The sequence below is a fragment of the Corythoichthys intestinalis genome, chromosome 9 (genome assembly GCF_030265065.1).
Source record: "Corythoichthys intestinalis isolate RoL2023-P3 chromosome 9, ASM3026506v1, whole genome shotgun sequence".
NCBI classification, from domain to species: Eukaryota; Metazoa; Chordata; class Actinopteri; order Syngnathiformes; family Syngnathidae; genus Corythoichthys; species Corythoichthys intestinalis.
Window position 1 is genome coordinate 27,244,893 of NC_080403.1, and position 25,722 is coordinate 27,270,614.

Here is a 25,722-nt window from a genome sequence, read left to right on the forward strand (position 1 = left end):
AACTTGATTTAGCATTTTCTGTTTCGCTACACCAGATTCATCAGTAGGCTTCAAACACACTTGATCGGTCAAAGACATAGATGTATTGGGTTTACAAATAATATCTGCTATTGTGCTCTAAAAAACATTTAACAAAGCATGCAATTAGACTTAGTAATTGTAGCTCTTTTACTGAGAAACGTGTGATGTAATGATAAGTTATCAAGACTGAGCCATTGTATTTTATTTGGTCCCTGAGGTTAGCGGCACAGCAAGATTAATTATTGTGCTATTATGTACTAACAGCCTCAGCTGCTTTGACGTGAATATCACCCTATTTGCTTGATAGCATAGTAGAATCAAAGGGCATGCTGGGTAGCAGCACGGTAATGGATATGATTGTTTTCATCATTGCTTTCAGCTCATTCCTGTGAAAGCATCATTATGCATAATTGTTGCTTTTATGAAGGCGTAGTCACGGACATGTGCAAGAAAGGCACTTTTTTTCTGAAGATGAAGAAGAATCCTCGAGAGGGTTTGAGCGGTGCTGACAGGGACAAGAGTAGAGCGACGGGGATGAGGGGAGTGGAAGGGGATTAGAGAAAGGTGGGCATCAGTGGCCAAACCCTCAGAATGAAATCAAAGCTTCTTGCCAAGTGTGATTAGCTCCGTCGGCTGAATCTCCTACGAGCCCTCTGCTCTCTTGGGATTCCAAAATCAGACTCTGCTCGTATTTGTAGTTGTGGTTAAACAAAGAGTGAGTTTAGGGCTGTGTGTTCGTGTTGGTTTAAAATACTCTATTAAATTGCCACTTGAAGATATTAAAACAACTAGAGCTGGGTTCACACATACTAATAATCTTGACAAATTTGAGCCAGAGCCCTGCCCTTCTGATCAATGTTAGCAAAACCCAAATTATTGGTTGTATGTAGAAGAAGAACCTTTAGTTATTATCCTGTGGTCTAGGGTTGACTGACACATTGGCATAGATGTCCAATCCATTCTGATTGTACTGGATTTACACATCCTGATTATCGGCCGAATTTTGTTTCTTGCTTTTCGATCAATGTGATCAAAAACCCTTTTACCCAATCTGCCCAAAAACGGTGGGGCTGAACACCATAGATTTTAAGCCTATTCAATATTTCAGTTGCAAATGCTGGCTGGTAGGTATGTGTGCTGTAAAATGTGACTGCCAACTCAATCACCACAATGAAAACAATGAAAAGGGTTTGAAATGTAGTGTTCTCCCACTCTACCAGAGTTCTTTCAAAGACTTTAAGCTTGTGTTGAAAAATGGGGTGATTCAATAACTATGTCAGTGTAAAATAATTTTAAATGCCAATGGGAGGGTAAAACCTTTTGGATTAGGTTAAAAAGTTTTAATGTGGTCTCTGAATAATGGAGTTTCCGGATGTTAGGGTGGAACAAATTACTCTCAATAAATGCTGTATGGCAGTCTAAATGGTGACTGCATCAGGCCACCTACCGCCTTGGTGCACTGCACGTCCTTTCCCAGCAGCCAGTGTAGCTCCAGGTGTCCCTCGCCTTGGTAGCAAGACTGCAGCCTCTCCTTGATTCGTGTGTTAATGTCCTGGATGGTGAAAACGCACAGTGCGGAGTGATCGGATGGGTCGTGGTACTGCTTCTGGCCTTTGGAGAACACGGCAAAGAGCACATCATCTTGGACGCCGATATTAAGCGTCTTGGCCAAGACTCTGCCAGCCTTGGACAGGTAAGCAGCTTGTAGCAGACGGTACTCCTCGCCCCGGTGGATGCAGCCCACAGGAAGTGACACGTAGGAATGGAACTTCTTGTCACCTTTGCAGAGGCGGATGATGCGGGAGGTATAGAAAAGGTCACCAGTAGATCCCCCGGAGGGCATCCCATTTTCTGGAGTCTCTGGCTGGACGGTCATGAAGTAGACAAAATGGCCACTATCGAAGCCGTAGATGTAGTAGATGTCAAAATGCGGGACAAGAGCCAGGGTGTCTGAAGGGATTTTTATCAGCGATGATACAAAGTCAGTGTGAAGCTCGTAGTCCAGCATGGCGGACGATTCTGGGTCGCGAGGCAGCTTGCGGCTGGAGATAGTTGGAAAGTAGTCCTGCTTTCCGCCGACTGCGGTACCAATGTATAGTGTAGCGTCTTGAGCCAATGAGGGCACGACCACCCCGTACATGGTCCCTGTTTGCGTGTCACTGGATAGGTAGTGTTCTTTCTTATGTGTGGGCTCTCCAAGGATGAACAGGTCGTCCAGCCTCATAAGCTTGCAAACGCCTTGGTAGAGGCTGCCACATGCCAGGAGACGGTTGTGGGAGTAATCAATGAGCAGCAACTTGTTGACATTGTCCGTGGAGGCGAGGGGCTCCGAGCATGGCTGCACAATCAGAGGAGGGTAGCACGCTTTGTTGTCGTATTCTGGCCCTGTGGCATGGGACACCAGCAGTGTGAGGTTGGCCGTCAGCTTGTATATGCGGTTGACGGCACCAATGTACAGGGCCCCCGTGGAATGATGTACCGCGAGATGGTTTAGCGGCCACTCTCTCTGCTCCGACTGGAAGATGTTAAAAGTCTGTCCAGAAGCTGTCTTTTGACTCAGGAGGAAGAATGTTATTAGCCCGAGGGCCACAAACCGTGACATGACCTTCAGATGGCCGTGAACCTTAGCAAAGCAGCCATAAGTCCATCTTTTATGTAAGCACGTTCCCATCCCCGCAGGGCTCCCAGAAAGATGGTGCTCCGACAAACCTCAGGGGACTCCGTGTCAGCGAGGTGAATGCCAGAGCTCGTCGTCCTTCTCCGAGAAACTTCACATACCTCTGAAAGAGATGAATCGAGACGTTTCTTTTATCAACTGCTTTAAAGTCTTACCTTGTTTCAAGTGCACTTAGGTTATTATCAGCCCTACTGCATGTTTTCCCATCTGTTTGTGCTTTGTCAGACTCATGATACATCAAAGAAACAAGTTATCATTTGTTCTGAGTGTGTCATCGTATTTACAAGAGAAAGTTTCATGTTCCCCCTCACTGGCAAATGGGAAGCTTGTTAAATGCACCACCCCTTTAAGGATAACGAACTCTTGCCTATTACTCGAACAAAGCAGTTACACAATCTAGCTGTGCCTGACGACTCTCTTGGTTGCTTATTAAAGCGACCCGAATATATTCATCATGTGTCCGTGTTTGGGGCTGACTCTTCTATCCCCACCACCCTGTCATGTTCACTTAGTAGCTGAATCCAGGAGGAATTAATCACTCTCCACTGCAGCCAACATTCCCCAAATTAATCAGCCTCTTTCCAGGGATGGCAGGGAGTCATTAAAGATTCCCAACCAGGCGGCATCAGCCTAGCACTTCCCGTTTTAATTTCATTAGCATATTTTATGTAGATATCTCCTGGGGGGGCTGGCAAACAATGCCCCTCAGAGGCGGGATGAGCTCAGATGAGTCGGACACGTGGCAGTGAATGATGTGCCCACATTTTCTTATCATGAAGCATGCTCGGGTCTGGCTGTGTCTGCTGCAAAATGAATTAATTTGCTTTCAAACAGGTTTTAACCTCCAAACAAAGATAGATGTGGAATGACGGCACAGACGGGCATTGCGGATACAGTGGCTTTGCATTCACATTTGCCACACAAAAGTCTATTAAAGGGAGGTGATAAAAGTGCCTACCCAGGAAGACAGACTATAAATTGCCAAACGTGCCATCACCCTAAATCTGTCGGGGTGTCATCATGCATCAACCAGCTCCTAAAAGTGGAGACCCCCATTTTTTCCTATTGCTGTTATGCTGGCTAAGTCTTTACTGAAAAACAGATTGGTGGAGGGTCATGATTATGACCACAAAAATAAAAACGTATCCAAGTGATCTTTGTCTCCTAATCCTCAAGCATCTTGATCAAAAATTGAAAACAAAAAGGGTTCCTCTTTCTAAATGTGACAGAAATAGAAAATCACAAGCTTTCAAGCAAGGACCGGACAACATCGAAGTACTGAAATCTAAATGCCATAAACTAAGCAGAGATTCCTGTTCTGGAAGCACAGGTTAGCATGATCTAACAGTGTTATTGTCATAAACTTCGAGTAACTACCATGTACTTACATGTCCATGTAAATATCTTAATTTTTTTTTTGTTTCCCATGGTTCCCTTTTGGTTTAAGTAGAGGTTAAATGATGACAGTCATGTTGGGCAAATGGGAGGGTGCGTGCAGGAGGTCACGACACAGTGGACTGGCTGTCAAACGGGACGTCCCACTGAGTTGAGCCCGAGCCAGGAACTTGGCGGATGGACTGACACCAAGCTGGCTGGGCTCCCTCCAGAACCTCCCGTCCATCTGTCACAACCACGCTCGCCCTGCGGTCACTCTATAGGCCACACGCGTGCCTGTCGTTTTTTGGCAGGTTCACCGCCAGCGCTTCTGCCAGTAATTGGCCTCTGAAGGCTGACTATCTATAAGTTCCTTTTTTTAACAGTCAGACGTACCTAGTGTGTCCTTTTTGTGGAAAACTACCCTACACATTCTTGCAGAATAAGTATCCTTGCAAGTCACCATTTAAAAGTACGTTAAAAAAAAAAAAAAAAAAACTTGGACGGACAACCTTTAACATTAGGCAAACCATTTGACTTTGGCAATTTTCAGGGATTACAATGCTGACAGTATCAAGGCTGCTGCTGGCAGATGATCATCTGAATCAGCTTCGTTGTTGAGGTCTCCACACTTTCATTTAAACAGTGTGTTACTTTATTTCTTCTTTTACTATCTCAGGGGATCATTGGCATTTCCGAGTAAAATGGCCCGTGACTTAACTGGTGTGACTATAAACTCTTTGGAGTGTTGGCTTGTTATTAGTAAAAAAAAGCATTCCTTAAACCACTAAGGTCACCAGATTTTGCTTCTATGAGAGGTAGTTGTGTGCAGGAAATAAGTGCACAACCAATATTTTTTATCATTATTTTCATACTCGTGGCAAATCCAAATTTCATGTGATAAAACTCTTTATAGCCACATTTCAGTGAAGTCACAAACAGTGTTGTTAATTTTACTTTAAAAAAGTAATTAATTACAGTTACAATTTACTTCTCCCAAAAAGTAATTGCGTTAGTAACTCAGTTACCTGAATTTAAGAGTAATTAGTTACTTGGCAAAGTAACTATTGATTTTTTTTTTTTTTCTCTCAAAAAAAAAAAAAAAAAAAAGGTCACACAATGTGAAGTTTGAAGGGTTTTTGGGACAATTGGCCCTAGCCCAATTCTTTACCCTCCACTTAACTAGACACAAGGGTATTGCGATAACTAGATAGTAACCTTTGCTATGTGTGGAAGTCATATAAAGTTGTGAATCAACCGTTAAAGTTGTTAAAATTGCTCCCGCTATTGAATTAGTTCCCTTCTGTCTACTTTCAACATGTGAAAGTTTTAAAACTGTTTCATTTTGCCGATTTAGGACCATTTTAGATTAAAAAAAAAAAGTAGGTTCGCTAGGAAGGATCTCTACAACAGAGCCTTCCTGAGAGGTCTACTGCTTTAAGATGGCGGCTGTTTACTAACGCATGTAGTCCTTAAAACATGTTGCCAATGCAGCCGTGTCTATCATTTGCATCTAGTTCTATAATATGTGATATCTACCGTATCATGTGGGCATAGTTTGTAGGCTACAGTCAGGTATTATTGGAGCCACCTAGCAACGCGTTTGCAACGGCGGTTTGCAACGGTAACGGCGTTGCCAAGATGAGAAAAGTAATCAATTAGATTACTCACTACTGAAAAAATATGACGCCGTTAGTAACGCCGTTATATTGTAACGCCGTTATTAACAACACTGGTCACAAAACTTTCAAAATTCAGATTTGCAGAATTTTCAGACATCTGGTCAGCACAAATTAAGGTAAAGGCATAGGCAGGGTTTGACGTTTGGGGCAGAGGGGGCACAACATGTTGATGACCCCGAAACGCAGTGTCAGCAATAAAATAAACTTTATAACAATAAGTTGACAATGGGCGTTTTCTGTTTCCCATCATTCTTGAGGGGAATTCTAAATAGGCAATACTTTTTGCCAAGATCGTCATCCATTGAATATGGTACGCCCACAGGTGTCGTGCCAATGTAGTTACCCCAGTCAAAAATTGTATCCCCTGGGTGGAGCCATATGGAGGTAGATTTATGTCTTTATTATTCAATCAAAAAAAAAAGTTGCTTAAATTAAAAAAAAAAAAAAAAAAAAAAAGTTGCTTCAATCAAAATATGTATTTTCAACCGAAAAAATGTCGCTTCATTTAAAAAAAAAAAGTGTTTGAATGCAAAAATAAATTTGAAATTCAAAAAAATGCATGTGAAAGCTATTTTTCTTTGATTGATCTGTATTTTTTATTTATTATTATTTTTTTTTATTGAAGTCAAGGTTTTTTTTTTTTTTTTTTAAATTAGTTCAATCAAAAAAGTTGCTTCAAAAAAATATATAGATTTTAAAAAAGAAAATCACTTCAATCAAAAAAAGGAAAATTTTCAATTTGTTTTTGAATGCGAAAAAATATTTGAGATTGAAAATTTTGCATTTGAACACTTAATTTTTCATTTAAAAAGTTTTCTTTGATTGAAACAATCCTTTTTGTGTTTGGGCCATATTATGGTTAGGACATTTGTGTCTAAATCATCCAATCCCAAAAATGATGCTTCAATCAAAAAAAAAAAAAAAATTCAATCAAAGAAAAAAATCGTTTTTTAAAATATTTGTTTTTCTTATATTATTTTTTTAAATTATATGCAAAGCAAATGACCGTCAAAGGTGCTCGAAAAATAATTTTGACCCATCATAAAATAGTTTTTTTTTTTGTTCATTTCATTCTTTTTTATTGCAGTGTTATCGCTTTACAACTTTTATATACTAGTATATAGGAAAGTGAATTACATGCAATGACACTTTCCGGCCACCAGGGGGAGCCTGGCCCCCCTTAAAATCCGCTTATGGGTAAAGGTAAAAATGACAAATATGGGCAAATTATGCTTAAGTCCAGTTGATTTAGGGTAAAACGCAGTTGACAGTCCACTTGCCATTCAGTCACACACGTAATGACTGACTTAACTTTATTTATGAAGCACTTTAAAAATCAACAGCAGCTGAGTACAAAGTTCTGTACAGCAACATAATGGCAAAAGATTTTTTTTTTTTTAAAGAGACAATAAAGAAAAATAAAAAACTAAAGGCAATACAACAACAGTGCATAGCGAAACAAAAACAAATAGGCAAATGAAGAAAATCAAACGAATAAAGCGAGCACTCAAGCAGGAGCAGATTCTTATGGTGTGTTAAAAGCCAAGGAAAAAAAAAATGTTTTAAGACAAGTTTTAAAAATGGACAGTGGATTGGCTTCTGATGCACAAAGGCAAACCATTCCATAATTTGTGAGCAGCAACAGAAAAGCCATATCCCCTTCTGAGCTTCTGCTTTTACCTTGTTACTTCAAGGAGTTTCTGATCAGGTGACCTGAGATATCAAGCAAGAGCATGGAGATGGAGCAGCTCTGAGACGTAGTGTTGTGCAGCCATTTAAAAATTTACAAACAAACAAAAGAATCTTAATGTGAATTCTAAAATGCACGAGCAACCAAAGGAGGAAGGTTAAAATGGGAGTTATGTGCTCACATTTACAAGCTCCAATAAAAAGTCTAGCAGCAGCATTTTAGACCAGATGGAGATGTGCAAGGGAGGACTAACTGACCCCCGAAAATAAAGTGTGTTACATTAATCTAACAAGGATGTGACTAAAGCATGGTTTACTGTTTAAAAGTGCCTATCAGAAACAAAGTGCTTGATTTTTCATGTTGCCTAAGATTAAAAAAATAAAAATAAAAATAGAAACAGCTGGACTTTGCTAGTACACTGATTTGCTGATCCAGTTTAAAATTACTGTCTATATTAATACCCAAGATAGAGACTTTTTACTCAACATGAGGTGCCATTGAGTCCAAGTCAATAGTAGTGGTTCACAAGACGTACTTGAGAACGTACATTGTGATCATTGAACATTGACTGGGCAGGAAGTAAGTGAACAAGAGTTATCTTCTTAACAACAGGCAAATCCAATTTTCATGCGACTAAACAGTCTTTCTAGCCAAGTCATGAAATGTTTTAAAAGGGTAAATAGAGTTATGCTTGTATATACCTTCAAGGCCGTCAAAGCACTTCACACTACATCACTATCCACCAGTGACGTGCGGTCAGGGGAGGCAGGTGAGGCAGAGCTTCACCTGTCATCGTGACAAAAAAATAATTATAGCATCAAATTTATATTAATATTTGTCCATTGCTCTTTATGTATGACTCATTTCAAACATTTTTTATAGTCAAAATCGCTGAATTTGCCTATTTCCTGTTCAAATAAAGAAATGAAACGAGAGGTGCGGCAGCAACGAGTAAAGCCTCACCTCTGAATGCACAATCCATAACAAACTGGGTTGATACATGGAATTGGAGCGTGCTGGTTGCCGTACATCTGCATGTCGCCATTATAATGTTTCCAGATACGTTTATTTGACCTGATTTTCCACAGTCTGGCTAATGTCTTTAACCCTTAAAGTTTAATGTTTGTTAGCGACATATTTAGTTTTGCTGATGGGAAATAAAACCGCAGTGAAAAGGCACAGGTTGCGGCAGATAGTACTCTGCCGTACTGAAAGGGGGCATACGTGAAACTGGACTTTCTGTTAAAACTGGACGCGATTAACACAACACCGGAGCTAAAAGGTTTGCTTCAAACTACGGGACAGAAGATAACTCGCGCTTTTCAAATGGACTGGTACACCCGAAAAGACTGGCTATGTGGCTGTCCTTCGAAAAATCGCCTTTGCTGCTTTCCCTGCCTTTTCTTCTCAACTTGTGCCAATGTCTGGACCAACACGAGATATTGTGACATTAAAAAACTACCACAAAGCCTCAGCAAACATGAGAGCTCGACCACTCACATTCAAAGCCTGATTGCTTTAAAAACTTTTGGAAGCTCAAGGATCGATTTGGCTTTGACGAACAGCGGAAGCTCAACGGTAGCATCCACAAAGCTAAGGTAAAGGAAAACCGAAAGAGTTTGAAAGACCTCATAAATGCAACCTGCATCCTAGCTAAACAGGAGTTAACATTTCGTGGTAACGATGAGCGTGTAAGCTCTTCTAAACGTGGCATACAGTAGATGTAGAACGATTACATGGTTTTGCTGAGAAAGATGAAAGGTTAGCTAGACATTTGGACACATCCACTTAGTATTCTGGCTTGTCAAATGGAACACAGAACGATCTAATTGAAGCAATCCTCTCCATTGAGGCGGAGAGATTTTTTAAAGTAAAGGAAAATAAGGAGGACTTTTACAAAAAGGGCGTAGGTTTGCGTCGGGACGGTAGGGACATAACACTACCAACTTTTAAGGATGCTAAAATTGTCCCCACCAACTTTTAAGCAACCTTACCTTTTTGCATGATATAATGTTCACGTTATATAGAGAATTTAGATCTTTAAATAGTTCCATATGTTGTAAGGATAGAATTGACCCTACCATTATTAAATGAATTATTTTCATTATGTTTATGTTTGCTAATAAAAACCAGACATTTATTCAGGAGGTTTTCAAAATGTTTCTTTAGTATTTTTTGAAAACAAAGGTTTGAATCGAACAGTGTATCATCTGAACCAATGCACGTAAAAGTTATGATCAGTAGATAAGGATTTATTTTGCATTGATCATTTTGCCTATTAATGAATTAGGTTCATATACATGAGAAATGTGGCCCTTTGCCCCCTTCATCCAATCTGTTTGGTCTTATTAATGTCCCGTCCCCAGCAAAAAGTGTACCTACATGCAGGTTATGCTGTTATATCGTCCCTACGAATGTTGAGACCAAACCTATGCCCTTCCGAAGTAACGCCGGTTTTTGTGGTGAAGGACAGGCGCAAGACCACAAACAGTTTTCATTTCAATCTTATATAAAAAAAAAAAGAGCTTAGACTAAGAAAAATACAATAGAATATTTAAAAACTAAATTTTGGCCTTAAATAAAATATTCTTTGTTTTTCTTTCCACACTTTTTGTTTAGCAATCTGTAATAAATTGATTAAAGTATCAGAATTAAAAGTTTTAAAAACAACTGAATATTTCAGTAAAGGTCAGAATTGAATTCTGTGGTTTTGTACACCACTCTTTACTCTCATTTATGTTGCATGAATTATAGAATTGCGACGGCCAACACATTGAGGGTGTAGAGCAAATGCATGTTATTTTCTTACTTTTATGTATCGATAATATGTACCATGTGTGCGTGTTTTGTGAAGAATGCTGATGAGATATGAAATAACCAGTAGCCAATTGAATAAGCTACCCTTTTTGGTTTATATATTTGGAAATCTGACACTAAAGGAGTCAGTGCCTCACCAACCATGAACCTCACCGCATGTCACTGCTATCCACCTACTGATAACGCAGTATCTTGCTCAAGGATACTTTGACCAGTTCATCTGGGAAGAGAATCAGACCCACAACGTCTGAGTTGGAAAATGACTGCTTTACCACTGAGCCACGCCACCACCCCAAGATACAATAACAATAAATAAACAGTGGTGTGCACAGACAATTTGGGGGGCAGGTGCTTATATATATATATATATATATATATATATATATATATATTAGCTCAACAAACACACTGGATGGCAATATTTAGTCACAACTTACAAACTATCAGAGGGCTCGTACGTTGTGAAGCCAGCACTCAAATGACCTTGAAGTACACGGGGAAACGGGGAACTACGGCTTCAGTCGAGGGAAAAAACACACTCATTGGCTTGATGTCTAAGTAATTTAAAACTCACCATTGACACCTCGTGGTGTATTTCAATCACTACCTTACGCAGTTAATTAAAAACATTAAGAGGGGTTTTAATATAAAATTACTACAACTTGTACTAACATTTATCTTTTAAGAACTACAAGTCTTTCTATCCGTTGATCCCTTTAACAGAAAGAATGTTAATAATGTTAATGCCATCTTGTGGATTTATAATAAACAAATACAGTACAGTATGTTTAATGTATATATACGTCTTGTGTCTTATCGTTCCATTCCAACAATCATTTACAGAACAATATGGCATATTTTAGAGGCATATTGGTTTAAAATGCAATTAATAAATTAATCAACTCTATTAAAAACTTTAATTGTTTGACAGCCCTAACATATGTATATGTAAATATACAGTGGGGCAAATAAGTATTTAGTCAACCACCAATTGTGCAAGTTCTCCTACTTGAAAATATTAGAGAGGCCTGTAATTGTCAACACGGGTAAACCTCAACCATGAGAGACAGAATGTGGACAAAAAAAACCCAGAAAATCACATTGTTTGATTTTTAAACAATTTATTTCCAAATTAGAGTTGAAAATAAGTATTTGGTCACCTACAAACAAGCAAGATTTCTAGCTGTCAAAGAGGTCTAACTTCTTCTAACGATGTCTAACGAGGCTCCACTCGTTACCTGTATTAATCGCACCTGTTTTTACTCATTATCGGTATAAAAGACACCTGTCCACAGTCTCAGTCAGTCACACTCCAAACTCCACTATGGCCAAGACCAATGAGCTGTCGAAGGACACCAGAGACAAAATTGTAGACCTGCATATGTCATGTCTGTCTCCTTTCTCTCTGCTCCCCACTTGAAAATATTAGACAGGCATGTATATGTCAACATGAGTAAACCTCAACCATGAGAGACAGAATGTGGGGAAAAAAAACCCCCGAAAATCACATTGTTTGATTTTCAAAGAATTTATTTGCAAATCATAGTGGAAAATAAGTATTTGGTCATTACCAAAAGTGTTTGATTTTTAAAAAAATTATTTGCAAATCATAGTGGAAAATAAGTATTTGGTCAATACCAAAAGTACATCTCAATACTTTGTTATGTACCCTTTGTTGGCAATAACGGAGTCCAAGGTTTTCTGTAACTCTTCACAAGCTTTTCACACACTGTTGCTGGTATTTTGGCTCATTCCTCCATGCAGATCTCCTCTAGAGCAGTGATGGTTTGGGGCTGTCGTTGGGCAACACGGACTTTCAACTCCCTCCACCGATTTTCTTTGGGGTTGAGATCTGGAGACTGGCTAGGCCACTCCAGGACCTTGAAATGCTTCTTACGAAGCCACTCCTTTGTTTCCCTGGCTGGGTGTTTAAGATCATTGTCTTGCTGAAAGACCCAGCCACGTCTCATCTTCAGTGCCCTTGCTGATGGAAAGAGATTTTCACTCAAAATCTCTCGATACACGGCCCCATTCAGTCTTTCTTTTACACAAATCACTTGTCCTGGTCCCTTTGCAGAAAAACAGCCCCAAAGCATGATAAAAAAATAAATAAATTAAGCATTATTCGTCCAAAGATCATGACTGCCCTCTGGTGGAGAAAATAATTCCGAGTTTGAATAGTGAAGCGCGCCTTCATATTTACTATTTTGAAATTAAAAGGATCATATCCCATGTTTTCCTTGGTCAATTGGTGCCAAATTAAAACTGGGAGAGAGGTTAAAGTCCGGGCTTTCGATTCATGTTGAGGGCAGCGCTCTATATCAAATAATTCATTTTTTAAGGTGCTTTAAAGACACCACATGATTGAGCAGGCTGGCGTGAAGATTGAACGGCAAGCTTGCGTCTGATTGGTGTAAAGGAGTTATGTCATTGTTGTTGCGACGTCTCACTGGTGAAATCGGTAGAGCTACCCCGGTAATACACCAGGCACGTCTCTACTCTTAGCATCTCTGTCAAAAAAAAAAAAAAAAAAATGTAGAATAAAGAGGAAATATGTAATGACTCTCGTGTAGCCCAAAGTAGCGGAGTAAGAGTAGCGTTTTTTTCTTCACAAATCTACTCAAGTAAAAGTAAGAAGTACTAGAAGTACATTTTTTCTCAAAATGTTACTCAAGTAAATGTAACAGAGTACATGTAACGCGTTACTACCCACCTCTGGTCGCAACATCTATTATTGATTTATGGCGAGCGGCGGCTAGCCTAGCTTGGTAAACAGGTGGGACTGGGCAGTCTGCTAATTTAGAGAGTTGCACAGAGACAAAGGCTACTTCACATGAAAAAAAAATAACAGTGGTTCGGGGGCACACACTTACACGCAAGATTCGACTCATTATGCGTTACATCTGCGTAGAGACTACATGCCGGGGCGCGGACGGCAGCTATTGTACGTGCAGGTCCTGATGCAATTAATACGCCGCCTTTGTACGTTGGTGTCCGTGCTGCGCGTTCACGTTGACAAATGACGGGCGGTACGCACCTCACAGGCGGGCATGTGTTTGCGCGTTTGGAGGACATTGGGCACTCTCACATTGAATCTGGCTGCGACGCCTGGGACCACACTTGCTTTATTAACACAATAATGATTATGGCTTAATAACCTTGATAAGGGCTCGGTTAAGAAGGGAAGGGCCAGTGCCTGAGCACCAACTGGCATCTATGTGTGCACGCTACTGATAAAAAGATAGGTAAAATAATACTGAAAATTAGAAGTGTCAAGTGTTGGCAAATTGTGCTCGAACTTGCCTACTTATGATAACACAAGTCCATCTGATTTAGGGTAAAACGCAGTCGACAGTGATTGCCACTCGCAAGAAACGAGACTAAGCAAGAGATTTGACTCAAATGAGCCAGAGGTCCACCCTGGGATGTGGACAGTGCTCCATTGGCAATGACCACGGGCGTAGTGGCATTTCGAGCTTGCTCCCCTCTGGGATTGTAGGGGTAGGCGTCTGGCTTGACTGTCAACACCTGCGCAGCAGTTATATTCTCCACACGACTGATACACACGTTGAAATGGGCATAAAGATGACTAAGTACAACTAAACACATTGTAGGATGTTGATTGATTATAACTCACTGTTGATTTGTCCTAATACATACTGGGTTCCAAACTATACAATACTAACATTGTTTTCCCACTCACACGTTCATGCATTTTATCTGTGCTAACGTCACTCTTCTTCTCTTTTGGTGACTATGTATCACCTTCCCACATGGTGTGCCCTCGATAAGAGTAGAAAGCAATGCTACTTCTATCAGGTAGCATATACTGCATGTTTGTTGATGTTTTTTGTATTACTATTACCTCTGTTCTTCTGCTGTCTCCTTTCGCTCTGTTCCCTAAAACCCTTTTTTTGTACAGCTGATTGCTCTGAATAACCAACATAATCTAAACAACCACAGTGTGTGTACTCCAAACTCCCATGTGGCACATTAAAAAAATAAAAACATGACAGAGATATGAAGCAGTGGGTGAATACTGTAATATAATTGTTACGTAATCCTTAGTAACATGGTTGTGGTTTTTTCCCTCCAAAAATTCTTCAGACAAATCTCACAAGGTACATACTGTAGGTATTCCACATCCATTCCTTAGTACCATGTTAATGCACCCTGTCTTAATATGATGCCAAAAACTTGGCACACCCATTTTAGGCAAATTTTGCAAATTCCTCTTTGAAAAACCAGGATTTGAAAAAAAAAATACTTTTTTTTTTTTCAGGAGAGAGCAGTGAACAGGAAGCGGTTATAGGGGGAGAGAAGAAAAGAGAGAGAGACCTTAGGGGTTATTAATGCGCATATTTGGGATTTTTTTTTTTTTTTAGAAATGTTCGATCAAATTCAAAGTCTGGGTGCTGGCTGGATCACTCAAGGGTATTTACAAGTCAGGAAGTTTCATATAATATGCTTGAATAAGTGTTTTGTGTTTGCCTGAGATCAGGGACTTTACGGATGACTTGTTATGCCAGACAGTGACTTCTTTAAAGTTTGTAATCGACTCATCAGAAAGTCAAACCAGACTTGATAAAAAGAAAAGATGTGATCGAGAAGGATTGAATAACAGTGATAATGAGTGTGAAGCGGCCTGAAACAACATGTTGCAGTAGCAATGCTCCCTTAGAGGTTAACTCTGTGTAGAGTGTCTGCGCTTTAAACCCTCTGAGAATTTAGTGAACAGCAAAGGGAAAAGAAAAACAGGATAAAATGGGAAACGCTAGTGGCAAGCCCCGCCGCAGTCATTTCATCCATTCCTCCTCGGCCGGCACTGGTCACGTCTAAAGCAGGCAGTCATGCTGCTCGCTGTTTACTCTGGATTACAGAGACGCTCTTCACATCTCCGCCCGAATATGCCGCTTTGCCACTCAGACACGCTCCGGCCCAGACGTTTGACACGAGTACGCGCTTCGCCGATGCCCCTGGGGAGGAGTTGCCGCCATTACTCGGTGGGGGAGGGGAGACAGTGCAGGTCTCTCATGTTCCACAAACACAACCTCCTTGACCTGGACAGAGATCATTACCCTAATGCTAACCCTAACCTGCCAAATGAGTCCTATATGATATCAGTGAACTGCTGTCAGTTGTGGCACCTTGTAGGAAATCATTCCTTGAACAGAAGGGGTCCTTCGGGTTCATTTGTTCTGACCCATCTGCCATCAGAGATGAACTAAAATGTTATTAAAAAAAAAAAAAAAAAAAAAAAAGGCAGGGGCATGAGGGGGCAATTTTTGTTTGCTGGTTCATGCACATCAATTTGACTGCTCACTCAAAGCTTTGTCCTGTTACAGTAAGCTCGATATAACGGAACAAGATAGAAAAGATTTCTGATCTAACAATCAGCTTCGGCCAAAACAGTAGTGTCTGTGCGGAACACCAAAAAACGATTTACATTCAAATTAAAACGTGTACAGTACATCCGCAACTACAAAATAAAGGGTTATCATCAATGTTCCCTCGCAATCGCGCACTGCTTGCACACACTCAGCGCAAAAGAAAATCTATGAAGCGCAAAAAAATAAAATTCAACAGAAACTAGGGTTGTCAAACGAATAAAATTTTTAATCGAGTTAATCACAGCTTAAAAATTAATTAATCATAATTAATTGCAATTCAAACTATCGCTAAAAATATGCCATATTTTTTTGTAAATTATTGTTGGAATGGAAAGACACAAAACTGATATATACATTCAACATACTGTACATAAGTACTGTATTTGTTTATTATAACAATAAATCCACAAGATGGCATTAACATGATTAACATTCTTTCCTTTAAAGGGATCCACGGATAGAAAGACTTGTAGTTCTTAAAAGATAAATGTTAACACAAGTTATAGTAATTTTATATTAAAACCCCTCTTAATGTTTTCGTTTGAATAAAATTTGTAAAATTTTCGATCAAAAAATAAACTAGTAGCTCGCTTGATGTTGCCGAGCGGTGACGTCACATCGGGCTCCCAGTCATTCTTCCACAGTGTCTTTAACTACGTAAGGTAGTGATGGAAATACACCACAAGGTGTCAATGGCAAGTTTTAAATCACTTAAAAATCAAGCCAATGAGTGTGTTTTGTCCCTCGACTGATGCCGTAGTTCCCCGTTTATTGGTCCATCCACGTCATTTCAGTGCTGACTTCACAACATAGGAGACCTCTGATAGTTTGTATATTGTGACTAAATATTGCCATCCAGTGTATTTGTTGAGCTAACCAAAATGTTTGAATAGAGTTTGACCAAAGTCTGAGTAAGTTTTATGTGTATTTTGCATAGCTACTTTTAATGGGAATGTCATTTCTCTTTGCATTGTTGTTTAACTGCATTAGAACAGGGCCTCATTAATACAGATTGAAGTCCTTTTCTTTTTGTGAACATTTTTTTTTTTTTTTTGAGGGATAGAAATATTATTTTTGTTGTGGTTTCACTGAATGATACGTATGTTTGTTGTGAAGGAGTTTCCGAAGCTTATGCCAATAAACGACGCGGTCCAATGAATGCCTGTGCCACTCCCCTTTCTCTGCCTCTTAGCTCTCAATGTGCAAAAAATTGCGTCATTGCAATCTGTTTGAGGCAATGCATTAGCGGGTCATTCCGCGCATGCGTTAAATGCGTCAAATATTTTAATGTGATTAATTAAAAAAATTAACTACCGCCCGTTAACGCGATAAATTTAACAGCACTAACAGAAACGTATTGTAACGCCAATAGGACTACTGTCTGTTAGCGTCGCAATGATATGTCAGCGTGACACTCCTATTGGTGCGTTCGATACAGCAACGTGACTCTCCCATTGGAGGGGAAAAGTGAGTTTGACTCCTCTGATGTTTTACTGAAGCAACATTCTGCTGCGAATCTTTGCAAGCGCTACAGTATTAATTAATATCACATTTTAGAACTAATCTAGTTAATTAGACCAACAAAATTGTTTTCTGTACCAATTTGCAACGTAACTCAATGAGCGACAGGTGTCTAGAAAAATGCTTTCAAATAATGTTTTGAACAATATTTATTCTTGAATTAAGAACATTTCGGACCTTTCAAAGCTTTTTAAAGATTAAATATACTAATGTATTGCATAAAATATGTCTTTTGAACTAATTTTCCGCTAGCTATTTTAATTATTTCAAGAAATGAGTAAAAATTTACTTGAAACACTGGCAGATAAATTCACTTATTTCTTGTAGATTTATACTGAAAACGAGGGAATTGAACTAGTTTTAAGGAGGTGTGTTTTTGCAGTGAAGCTGCTCAGACACAGAGAATAGGAATCTTGAGTGTCCTTATTGTCTGAACAGTTTTAATTTGAGAGTGATATAGTAGGATACATTGTGGTTGTTCAGTATGTTTGATTTATTAACTCACCCATGCCACAATTGGACCTTACCCAGGCCAAAGCAGGAATCTCCTATGGTCAAAGCAAGCCTCTCACATATAAGATATTACGCATCTCATGAACAACGAGCTCTTGGTCTTTTACATTTTAAGTGGGCCAAATAAATTATACAGTATTAAAAGTACACTATTGAAAATTGCTCCTGTAATTTCGTTCTTTTAATAAGCCATGTTTCTTGCTATGATCCAAGGTTTTGAATAGGCGTGACACTGGTGTGTAGCCTCCTTGTACACATCTGATGTTGCTCACCGTGGTCCGCAGTGTGCTCAGAGAGCTTGTGTCTGCTCAAACACATAATAAATGAGACGGAACATTGATTATCGTTGACTTCTATGTGACGGCACAAAACAATTATGGCACATTTTCGATGATCTCAGCAATGTTTAAAGGTAAAATAAAAACTTTTTAAAGACCTTTTTTTGTATTTAATTGCCTGCTCATTTATTTAATGCTTCGATTTCATAGGTAATCGACAATAGTGGACAACCCTCTCCCACTATTAGGTAGTTAAATTGAGGTTTTGATAGTTCTTTAATTGCTGTCTGAAATTCTATTTTCAAAACAAAAAGATCTGGAAAACTGACACAGGGGTCTTGTACTATTGAATATTGTCAGGGTTCGTGGGCAGGCATGTAGTGTGGACCCAAACGCAGGCAAAAGGAGGTGAGGCAGATGAACGGTGCAAAAAATGATTTAATTAAAGCCAACAAAATAACAGTATAATAGTGCAAAAACAAAGGCTGGGGTGATCCAAAGAAAGTTCAGAGGCAAAACAAAACTGTTACTAACAAAAGACTGCTTTTCAAAAAACTTACTTGGGACACGAGGGCTTGGAGAGACACGAAAATGCTGACCTGGACATGGACATTGACATAGACTTTGACGATGACGCAACAAGGAGTGAAAAGAAAATGGGAGCTTATAAACACATGCAGAAAAGGGGTATCTAGACAACGAGTAACAGGTGAGCACAGGAGGATGCAGGTTGGAGGATACACTAGGAGCAGGTACAACAGGTGAAATCAATGGGCAATCACAGGGACACACTTGGAGGGAACCAACACAAAACCTAACAAAAATTTTCGGATCAGAATTAAACTTGCAGTTTTAGACACAGTCACATACAAATGTGAGGTATACCGTATGTATTATTTGTGGCGACTTGGGTCGCCATCTTTGTGTTCTAATGTGGTATGTGTGACTTTATGGCTTTTAAAGGAGGGGCCTGGCCACCACATGCTAATGTTTCCAAATCTCACCAGGACTTTATTGGAGCTCTGTAACATGTTAATTATATATAATATAGGACTAGACTGAAAACATTCAGTTTTGTGGGTAAATTTACCAGAGGTTTTTATCATTTTACTTGGAATATAGTGGTATGCAGTTTATTAAAACTCACACATGTGATATATTAAATGACGTGGAAAGATTTTTTTTAATTTGATCAACACATTAGACAGACCACATGGCTGTCTCTCTGAAAGGTCAAAATCTGCAGCTCAGCCCTCACGCTTAGTCAACAATGGGAGTCATTGTCACAGGCCTCAGAGGTGGTAAAATATCGTTTTTTTTTTTGTTTTGCTTTTTTGTCACTGCTGTTCCGCATGGCCTAGATTTATGAGGCCGAGCGAAGCAATAACAACATAAGACCACGGGGGCGGAAAAGTGAGCGGACTACAACCGTCACAACAACTTCTGTCCTCATGATTGCAAGGTGGTCGGTCACAAAACAGCCACTTTTCCCTCACAGCGGTGCCTGTTTTTTAAATTTTCAAGATGGGCAGCCGATGAATGGTCTTGCTGTGTGCCAAGTTATCATCTTGCTTCTCTGCCCCAGTGAGCACGAGTAAGGCAAAGACTCATAAGTCATAATTTGACTTTATTAACCAGCATGCAAAGAACATGAACATTAGTTGAGCTGCTATGACATACTAACTTACAACATAACTTACTCATTGTTTAAAAGGGGATTATTATTATTTTTTTCAATTTAAACATGCTTTTTATATATCCTGTTAAAGGAATTTTACAATCATAACACCCCACATGTCATCTAACTGTTCTTACCTAGAAATTAAGAGTCATTCCACCAGATGCATGTCACATAGTGGAAAACTGAGATGTGATGCACTCTATATGCAGTGTGTGTAGCTCATTTAAAAAAAAAAAAAAGGGGGGGGGGCGAATAATGAATGAATGTATATTTGAAACAATCAGGTCAGATATTTTCATTTCAAAGTTTGCATCATGAAGTTGAGTACTTTTGTAAGAAGACCCATCACAAGCATTGACAAAATTGCTCCAACATACGCCAACATTATCAGCTTTCGAGCTGCTTCCACCATTTTTAGAGATCAGCTGCAAAGTGCAATGCATCCCAGGCAGCAGGATGTCGGGCCGTTTTCCATAAATTATAAAAATGAGGGTCAGACTAGGATTGCATTTTGTTTGAATAGAGCATGGTTGCTAAGGACTTTTGAAAGGTAAACACATCTCATCTTATTTGGGCAGTTACTCACATTTTAGGGTCTTCAAATTTGAAAATAATAAATAAATAATAATAATAAAATTTGAAGAAGTATTAATCAATTTGCCCAATTTTTAATGGATGTTCGACAAGCTGCGGAGAAGATGCAAAGATAGGGCTCACAGGCTTGGAGTCTTCCTGAAGTGTAAATTTTAGTGTTGCACCGATACCATTTTTTGGTCCCAATACCTGGCTGTGCAGTATCGACCGATACCACACCGATACCACTTTATTTATATACATAAAGTAACATATACATGTATGTATGTATATATATATATATATATATATATATATATATATATATATATGCCGGAAAACACAGACAAGACTGAAAAAGCAGTTTCTGCTCTTGCACTCTTCTATAAAATAAACTACTGTGTGTGATAGAACAATATGTCTATATGCCGCCATAGCAGATTCATGGCGCATTAAGCCCGCAAACTATTTTTAATTTGTCCCTTTTACCTTGGAAACCCCCATTTACAGACATTTCGCAACCGCTTTTGTTTCAACCCAGCCATAAAAAAAGGTAACTAATTATATTTATTAATCAAAATGTCTGTCATTTTTAGCTTAGAATCATTAATTGATGTTTAATATTTCGTTTAGAAAAAAAAAACGACTTAAAAAAATTATCCACTCGCATATTTTAAACTTTTAAACAAATTACGTCACAATGAAAAAAACGCTGTCTGTAAAAAAGCCACGGATGTCTACCTCATAACTATCGATTAATTGTATTTTTTTTACTGTTGCATTTTCCCCAATATGTAAGATGATAAATAATCGATCCAATATGTTAGATGATAATCGATCCAACCAAAAAAAAAAAAAAAAAAAACGTTTAAAAGAGTAAATATATGAAAAAGAAAATCTCAACCACTCCTTGATGTCTGCGATTTCTGCATCATGACCCTTGTTATATTACCATATTTCACCCATAAAATCACCCAAAAATCCAGCTGTGGCCATTCACAGCTGTGTCTTCACACTCAGTGATACATGCTACATGGAGTTTTTGGATCGAAACAAGGTAAGTACGCGATAATATCTTGTTAAAGTCATGGCGTCTGTAATTCTGCTCTCGTGTGCTCTCACCTCCAGATAGGGTTTTGCTGTTTATTTTTTTATTTTTTAATGCCCTCCTGTTCAAAATATTTCTTCCCCCAGAAAATTGAGATTTTAAGCTTTCCAATGATGTATCACAAATGCATATCGGCCAATTTTGAAAGTTGGCTAAATTGGGGGTCTCAGAGCGGAATATATGAAAAAGAACATCTCGACAACTCCATGATGTCTGTGATTTCTGCATCGCGACCCTTGTTATATTACCAGGTTTCACCCATTAAATCTCCCAAAAATCTGGCTGTGGCCATTCACATCTGTGTCTTGACACTCGATGATACATGCTACATGGAGTTTTTTACCACAGGTCTTAATGCAAGAATCCGATTTTTTTGTGTTTTTCCGACTTTGCTTTAATATGACGGTCTGAACAGGACAAGTCGCATAGAAGTGGACCATTTCAAATCCGATCTGTGTCACATTAGTATGTGGTTTAAATCCGACCTGGGCCACATTTGTCCAGAATGTGGCGGCGATCTGAACTGTCAAGTTTCCCAAATTGGAATTTGTGCAGCAATTGCGTCAGCAAAGAGCGAGAGCGGCAGGCTGGACAGCAGCAATGTAGCCGTGCATTCGCGTCTAGCTTGAATTGGAGGCAGGTTTGACCACAGTCATTAAAACAAATAAAATGAAGAAAAGGATTAGCCTGACCATGTCCGATTTTCTCTCTGAGTGTCAATAAGCAATATTTCAGTACTGCTTACATGGTACAATGCTTACATTCAGGGCAAACTGACGCACACACATAAGGCTTATGTGTGTGCGTCATGCACGCATAGCGCATGCATGCCTTTTATCAATCCATATAAACTTTGAATATATGACTAAACTGGGATTATTAAGGTGTGTTATTTATGTCCTCTTTTTGGAAATCAAAATTGGTCACCTTGGAATGACGTACTGTACTGCTTTATATTGGTTCACGTTTCTTCTTCAAATGTTTTATCAGATTCGAGGTATTGAAACTGGCCCATTTAACTCCACCTCTCGAAACGTTCAGGCCGCAAATCTTGCATGCAACCATTGATTGTAATCAACGGGATTTCTTTGCTGAAATATTTCCAGACCGCCGCCATTTCTCCTGGTTTGTTTTTCCTCCATATGAAAAAGCTGCCCCAGCATTGGTTAAGAGTGGCTATTGGCCCACTCTCATTAGTCTGGAGCAGGCCAATGAGGATAGCTGCTTGGCATGCAAAGTGATCACTTGTCATCATACAACAGAGTGTGTAGTGAGCGTCAGGAGGAAAAAAGGCTGCGGTCAAGTGTTATAATACTGGACCGGTAAATGGTATCGGCACCCTCTTTGTTGGCACTCGCCAATACCGATACCGATACCACCATTTCGGGCCGGATCGCCCCCCCTGCCAATACTGGAATCGTATCGGTGCATCTTTAGTAAATTTAGGGGGGTTGCCTGATCCGGCCTAAATGTGAATACAATGTGGGCCCAATGGGATATTCATTTTGCTCTGAATCCACACATGATGGTGGTGATGGCGAATGTGTGTGTATAGCGGTTGTACATGTTACACATGAGCAAGCTGGGAGGCTGCCAGCCGCAACACAACTTGACTTCCAAATGAATAAATGAAGGCAATTAGCGGATCTGTTTACAATGTTGCGGAGACAGAAGTAGGTCAAACATGGTCGAGGCGGGCTGAGTAGAAGAACCGCACGGACTGGTACCTTCTTGGGCCCACGTCAGGAGAATTAGGGCATGGAAATGGCATCTTTATTAGCGCTGACTTTTAGAGCGAATGTCGGATTGGATCACAGCGAGAGAAGCAGGTTTATTAAGAAATAGTGTTTTTTTCTAAATTCTTATTATTATCATCAGTCCACTGCCTTTTATTGCCATGGCCGCTACACAGTGCCACACACAAGTGTATGCAAACGCGCATACACGCACACGCCTCAGAGGACATAATGTGTAGCTTTAATGCTCACGCTGAAGACAGCCCTACAGAATATAATACTGTATATGCATTGTTGCCGCACTATGAAATTCATGACATTTGGCCCGTGGTTCATTTTCATTATATCGCTAGTCAGTCTGCGTTGAGGGTAGCAGGGTGTTAAATTTATATTTAATACAGAGCGGTGATTCAATTGCAAAATTAACAGTCTATGAAAAGACGCGCCTCTTAATCCTCATTAATTCCTGTCGTGAGAGTCTGCCTTGTTCTTGTTCCTGTCGGCTCCCTGTGCCGTCAGCCCCTAGTTTGTCAATCAAACGGCTTACTGGGCACGGCTAGTACATGCAAATATTTTTCAGGCACCAAGAGTTCTGCCTAGCAACAAGTACATAGATAAATACACCCTGCAAGATGACAGTCAAAACTAAAAACTGTTCCGTTTCGGTCCTTTTGGAGTCAATAGAGCACGCTCACGAGGATTTTGCCAAATGGAAAAACAAGTTTTATATCCAGTCTTGCTGAATCGACGGCTTAACATTTGTCGCGAGAATTTTCACACACCTCTGATTGTAAATGTACTGTAATCCCTAATGACATCACAGTTCGATTGCATTGTGGATTCTTCATTTAAATAAATCATCTCTACAAGTGTCTGAAAAATACAATAACCTTCACCTACTATAATCGGGCCTGGAATTTGACACCTGTGATGAAGAGGGGATTACTAGAGTGACAAATCTGACAATTTTGAACTCTTGTAAGTCTTGAATGGGTAGAAAATTTACACTCAGCAAATTACATTTAACACACTCCACACCACATGATGATCACTAAAGATAATTATTTAAAGACATCCCAGAATCACAAACTGACTCTAATCCAAAGGGGAAAATTAGACTCGAATTTATCAAGATTAAAAATCCATCTACACCACGCTTTAGAAAGTTCAAGTGTAACTAGTTTTACTTTGAATGGTTGTCGGTATGTGCGGTGTTGGGAAAGTTCATTTTCTGCATGACCCAGTTAAGTTTCCAGTTCACAAATTTTAAAATCAACTGTTCAGTTCATAGTTTAGAAGTCAAAATTTAGAATTTTGAACAAAAAAAAAACAAAAAAAACTTTTGGAGTTCAGTTCTTTCTTATCCCCAATAATTGCTGCAGGCTATTATTGACAGAGTCGATATAGAACCACAGACAGCCATTATATTACCATTGCACTTTAAAACTGCAACTGTGTCAGATTCATATTCAATTTCAAATCTGAGTTGGTACAGACCTGTTCGTAAAACTCGCTTAAATGTTGGTACTGGGATGGTGTTCTGTCAGATTTTTGCTGTTCTGTGCTTGCGCGTAACATAATGAACAGCCGTGAATGCAGCGATTCCAAAGTAAACACCAAAAATTTTCTATAAAGAAAGGAATATGTACTTAAGTTTGGTCAAGGACGCACACGAAGGAAAGTTCTCATACACATCCTACCATGTGGCTGTGCCCAGCTGAACTGCACACAGCTCTCTCACAGTTAACGTCTTTCCCGTGCCGTTAAGCATTTATTTACGCGGTATTCATGTACAGTGGGGCAAATAAGTATTTAGTCAACCACCAATTGTGCAAGTTCTCCTACTTGAAAAGATTAGAGAGGCCTGTCATTGTCAACATGGGTAAACCTCAACCATGAGAGACAGAATGTGGGGAAAAAAAACAGAAAATCACATTGTTTGATTTTTAAAGAATTTATTTCCAAATTAGAGTGGAAAAAAAGTATTTGGTCATCTATAAACAAGCAAGATTTCTGGCTGTCAAAGAGGTCTAACTTCTTCTAACGAGGTCTAACGAGGCTCCACTCGTTACCTCTAATAATGGCACCTGTTTTAACTCATTATCGGTATAAAAGACACCTGTCCACAAACTCAGTCAGTCACACTCCAAACTCCACTATGGCCAAGACCAAAGAGCTGTCGAAGGACACCAGAGACAAAATTGTAGAACTGCACCAGGCTGGAAAGACTGAATCTGCAATAGGTAAAACGCTTGGTGTAAAGAAATGAACTGTGGGAGCAATTATTAGAAAATAGAAGACATACAAGACCACTGATAATCTCCCTCGATCTGGGGCTCCACGCAAGATCTCACCCCGTGGCGTCAAAATGATAACAAGAACGGTGAGCAAAAATCCCAGAACCACACAGGGGGACTAAGTGAATGACCTACAGAGAGCTGGAACCACTGTAACAAAGGCTACTATCAGTAACACAATGCGCCGCCAGGGACTCAAATCCTGCACTGCCAGACGTGTCCCCCTGCTGAAGCCAGTACACGTCCAGGCCCAACTGCGGTTTGCTAGAGAGCATTTGGATGATCCAAAAGAGGACTGGGAAATGAAACAAAAATAGAACTTTTTGGTAGAAACACAGGTTCTCGTGTTTGGAGGAGAAAAAAT

General features: G+C 39.5%; 1 protein-coding gene across 3 annotated transcripts in view; it reads right to left on the reverse strand.

Moving 5' to 3' along the window:
• The window catches only part of LOC130921453 (plexin-A2-like), a 168,045-nt gene that overhangs the window by 113,671 nt on the left and 28,652 nt on the right, over positions 1–25,722 (reverse strand). For 2 of the 3 annotated variants that reach the window (XM_057845371.1, XM_057845373.1), the window contains exon 2: positions 1,469–2,801. In XM_057845371.1, coding sequence (XP_057701354.1) covers positions 1,469–2,692 — 1,224 coding nt within the window. In that variant the 5' untranslated portion in view covers positions 2,693–2,801. Of the gene's footprint in view, positions 1–1,468; positions 2,802–8,145; positions 8,231–25,722 lie in introns of all 3 variants that reach the window. The other variant, XM_057845372.1, reaches the window with a different exon arrangement.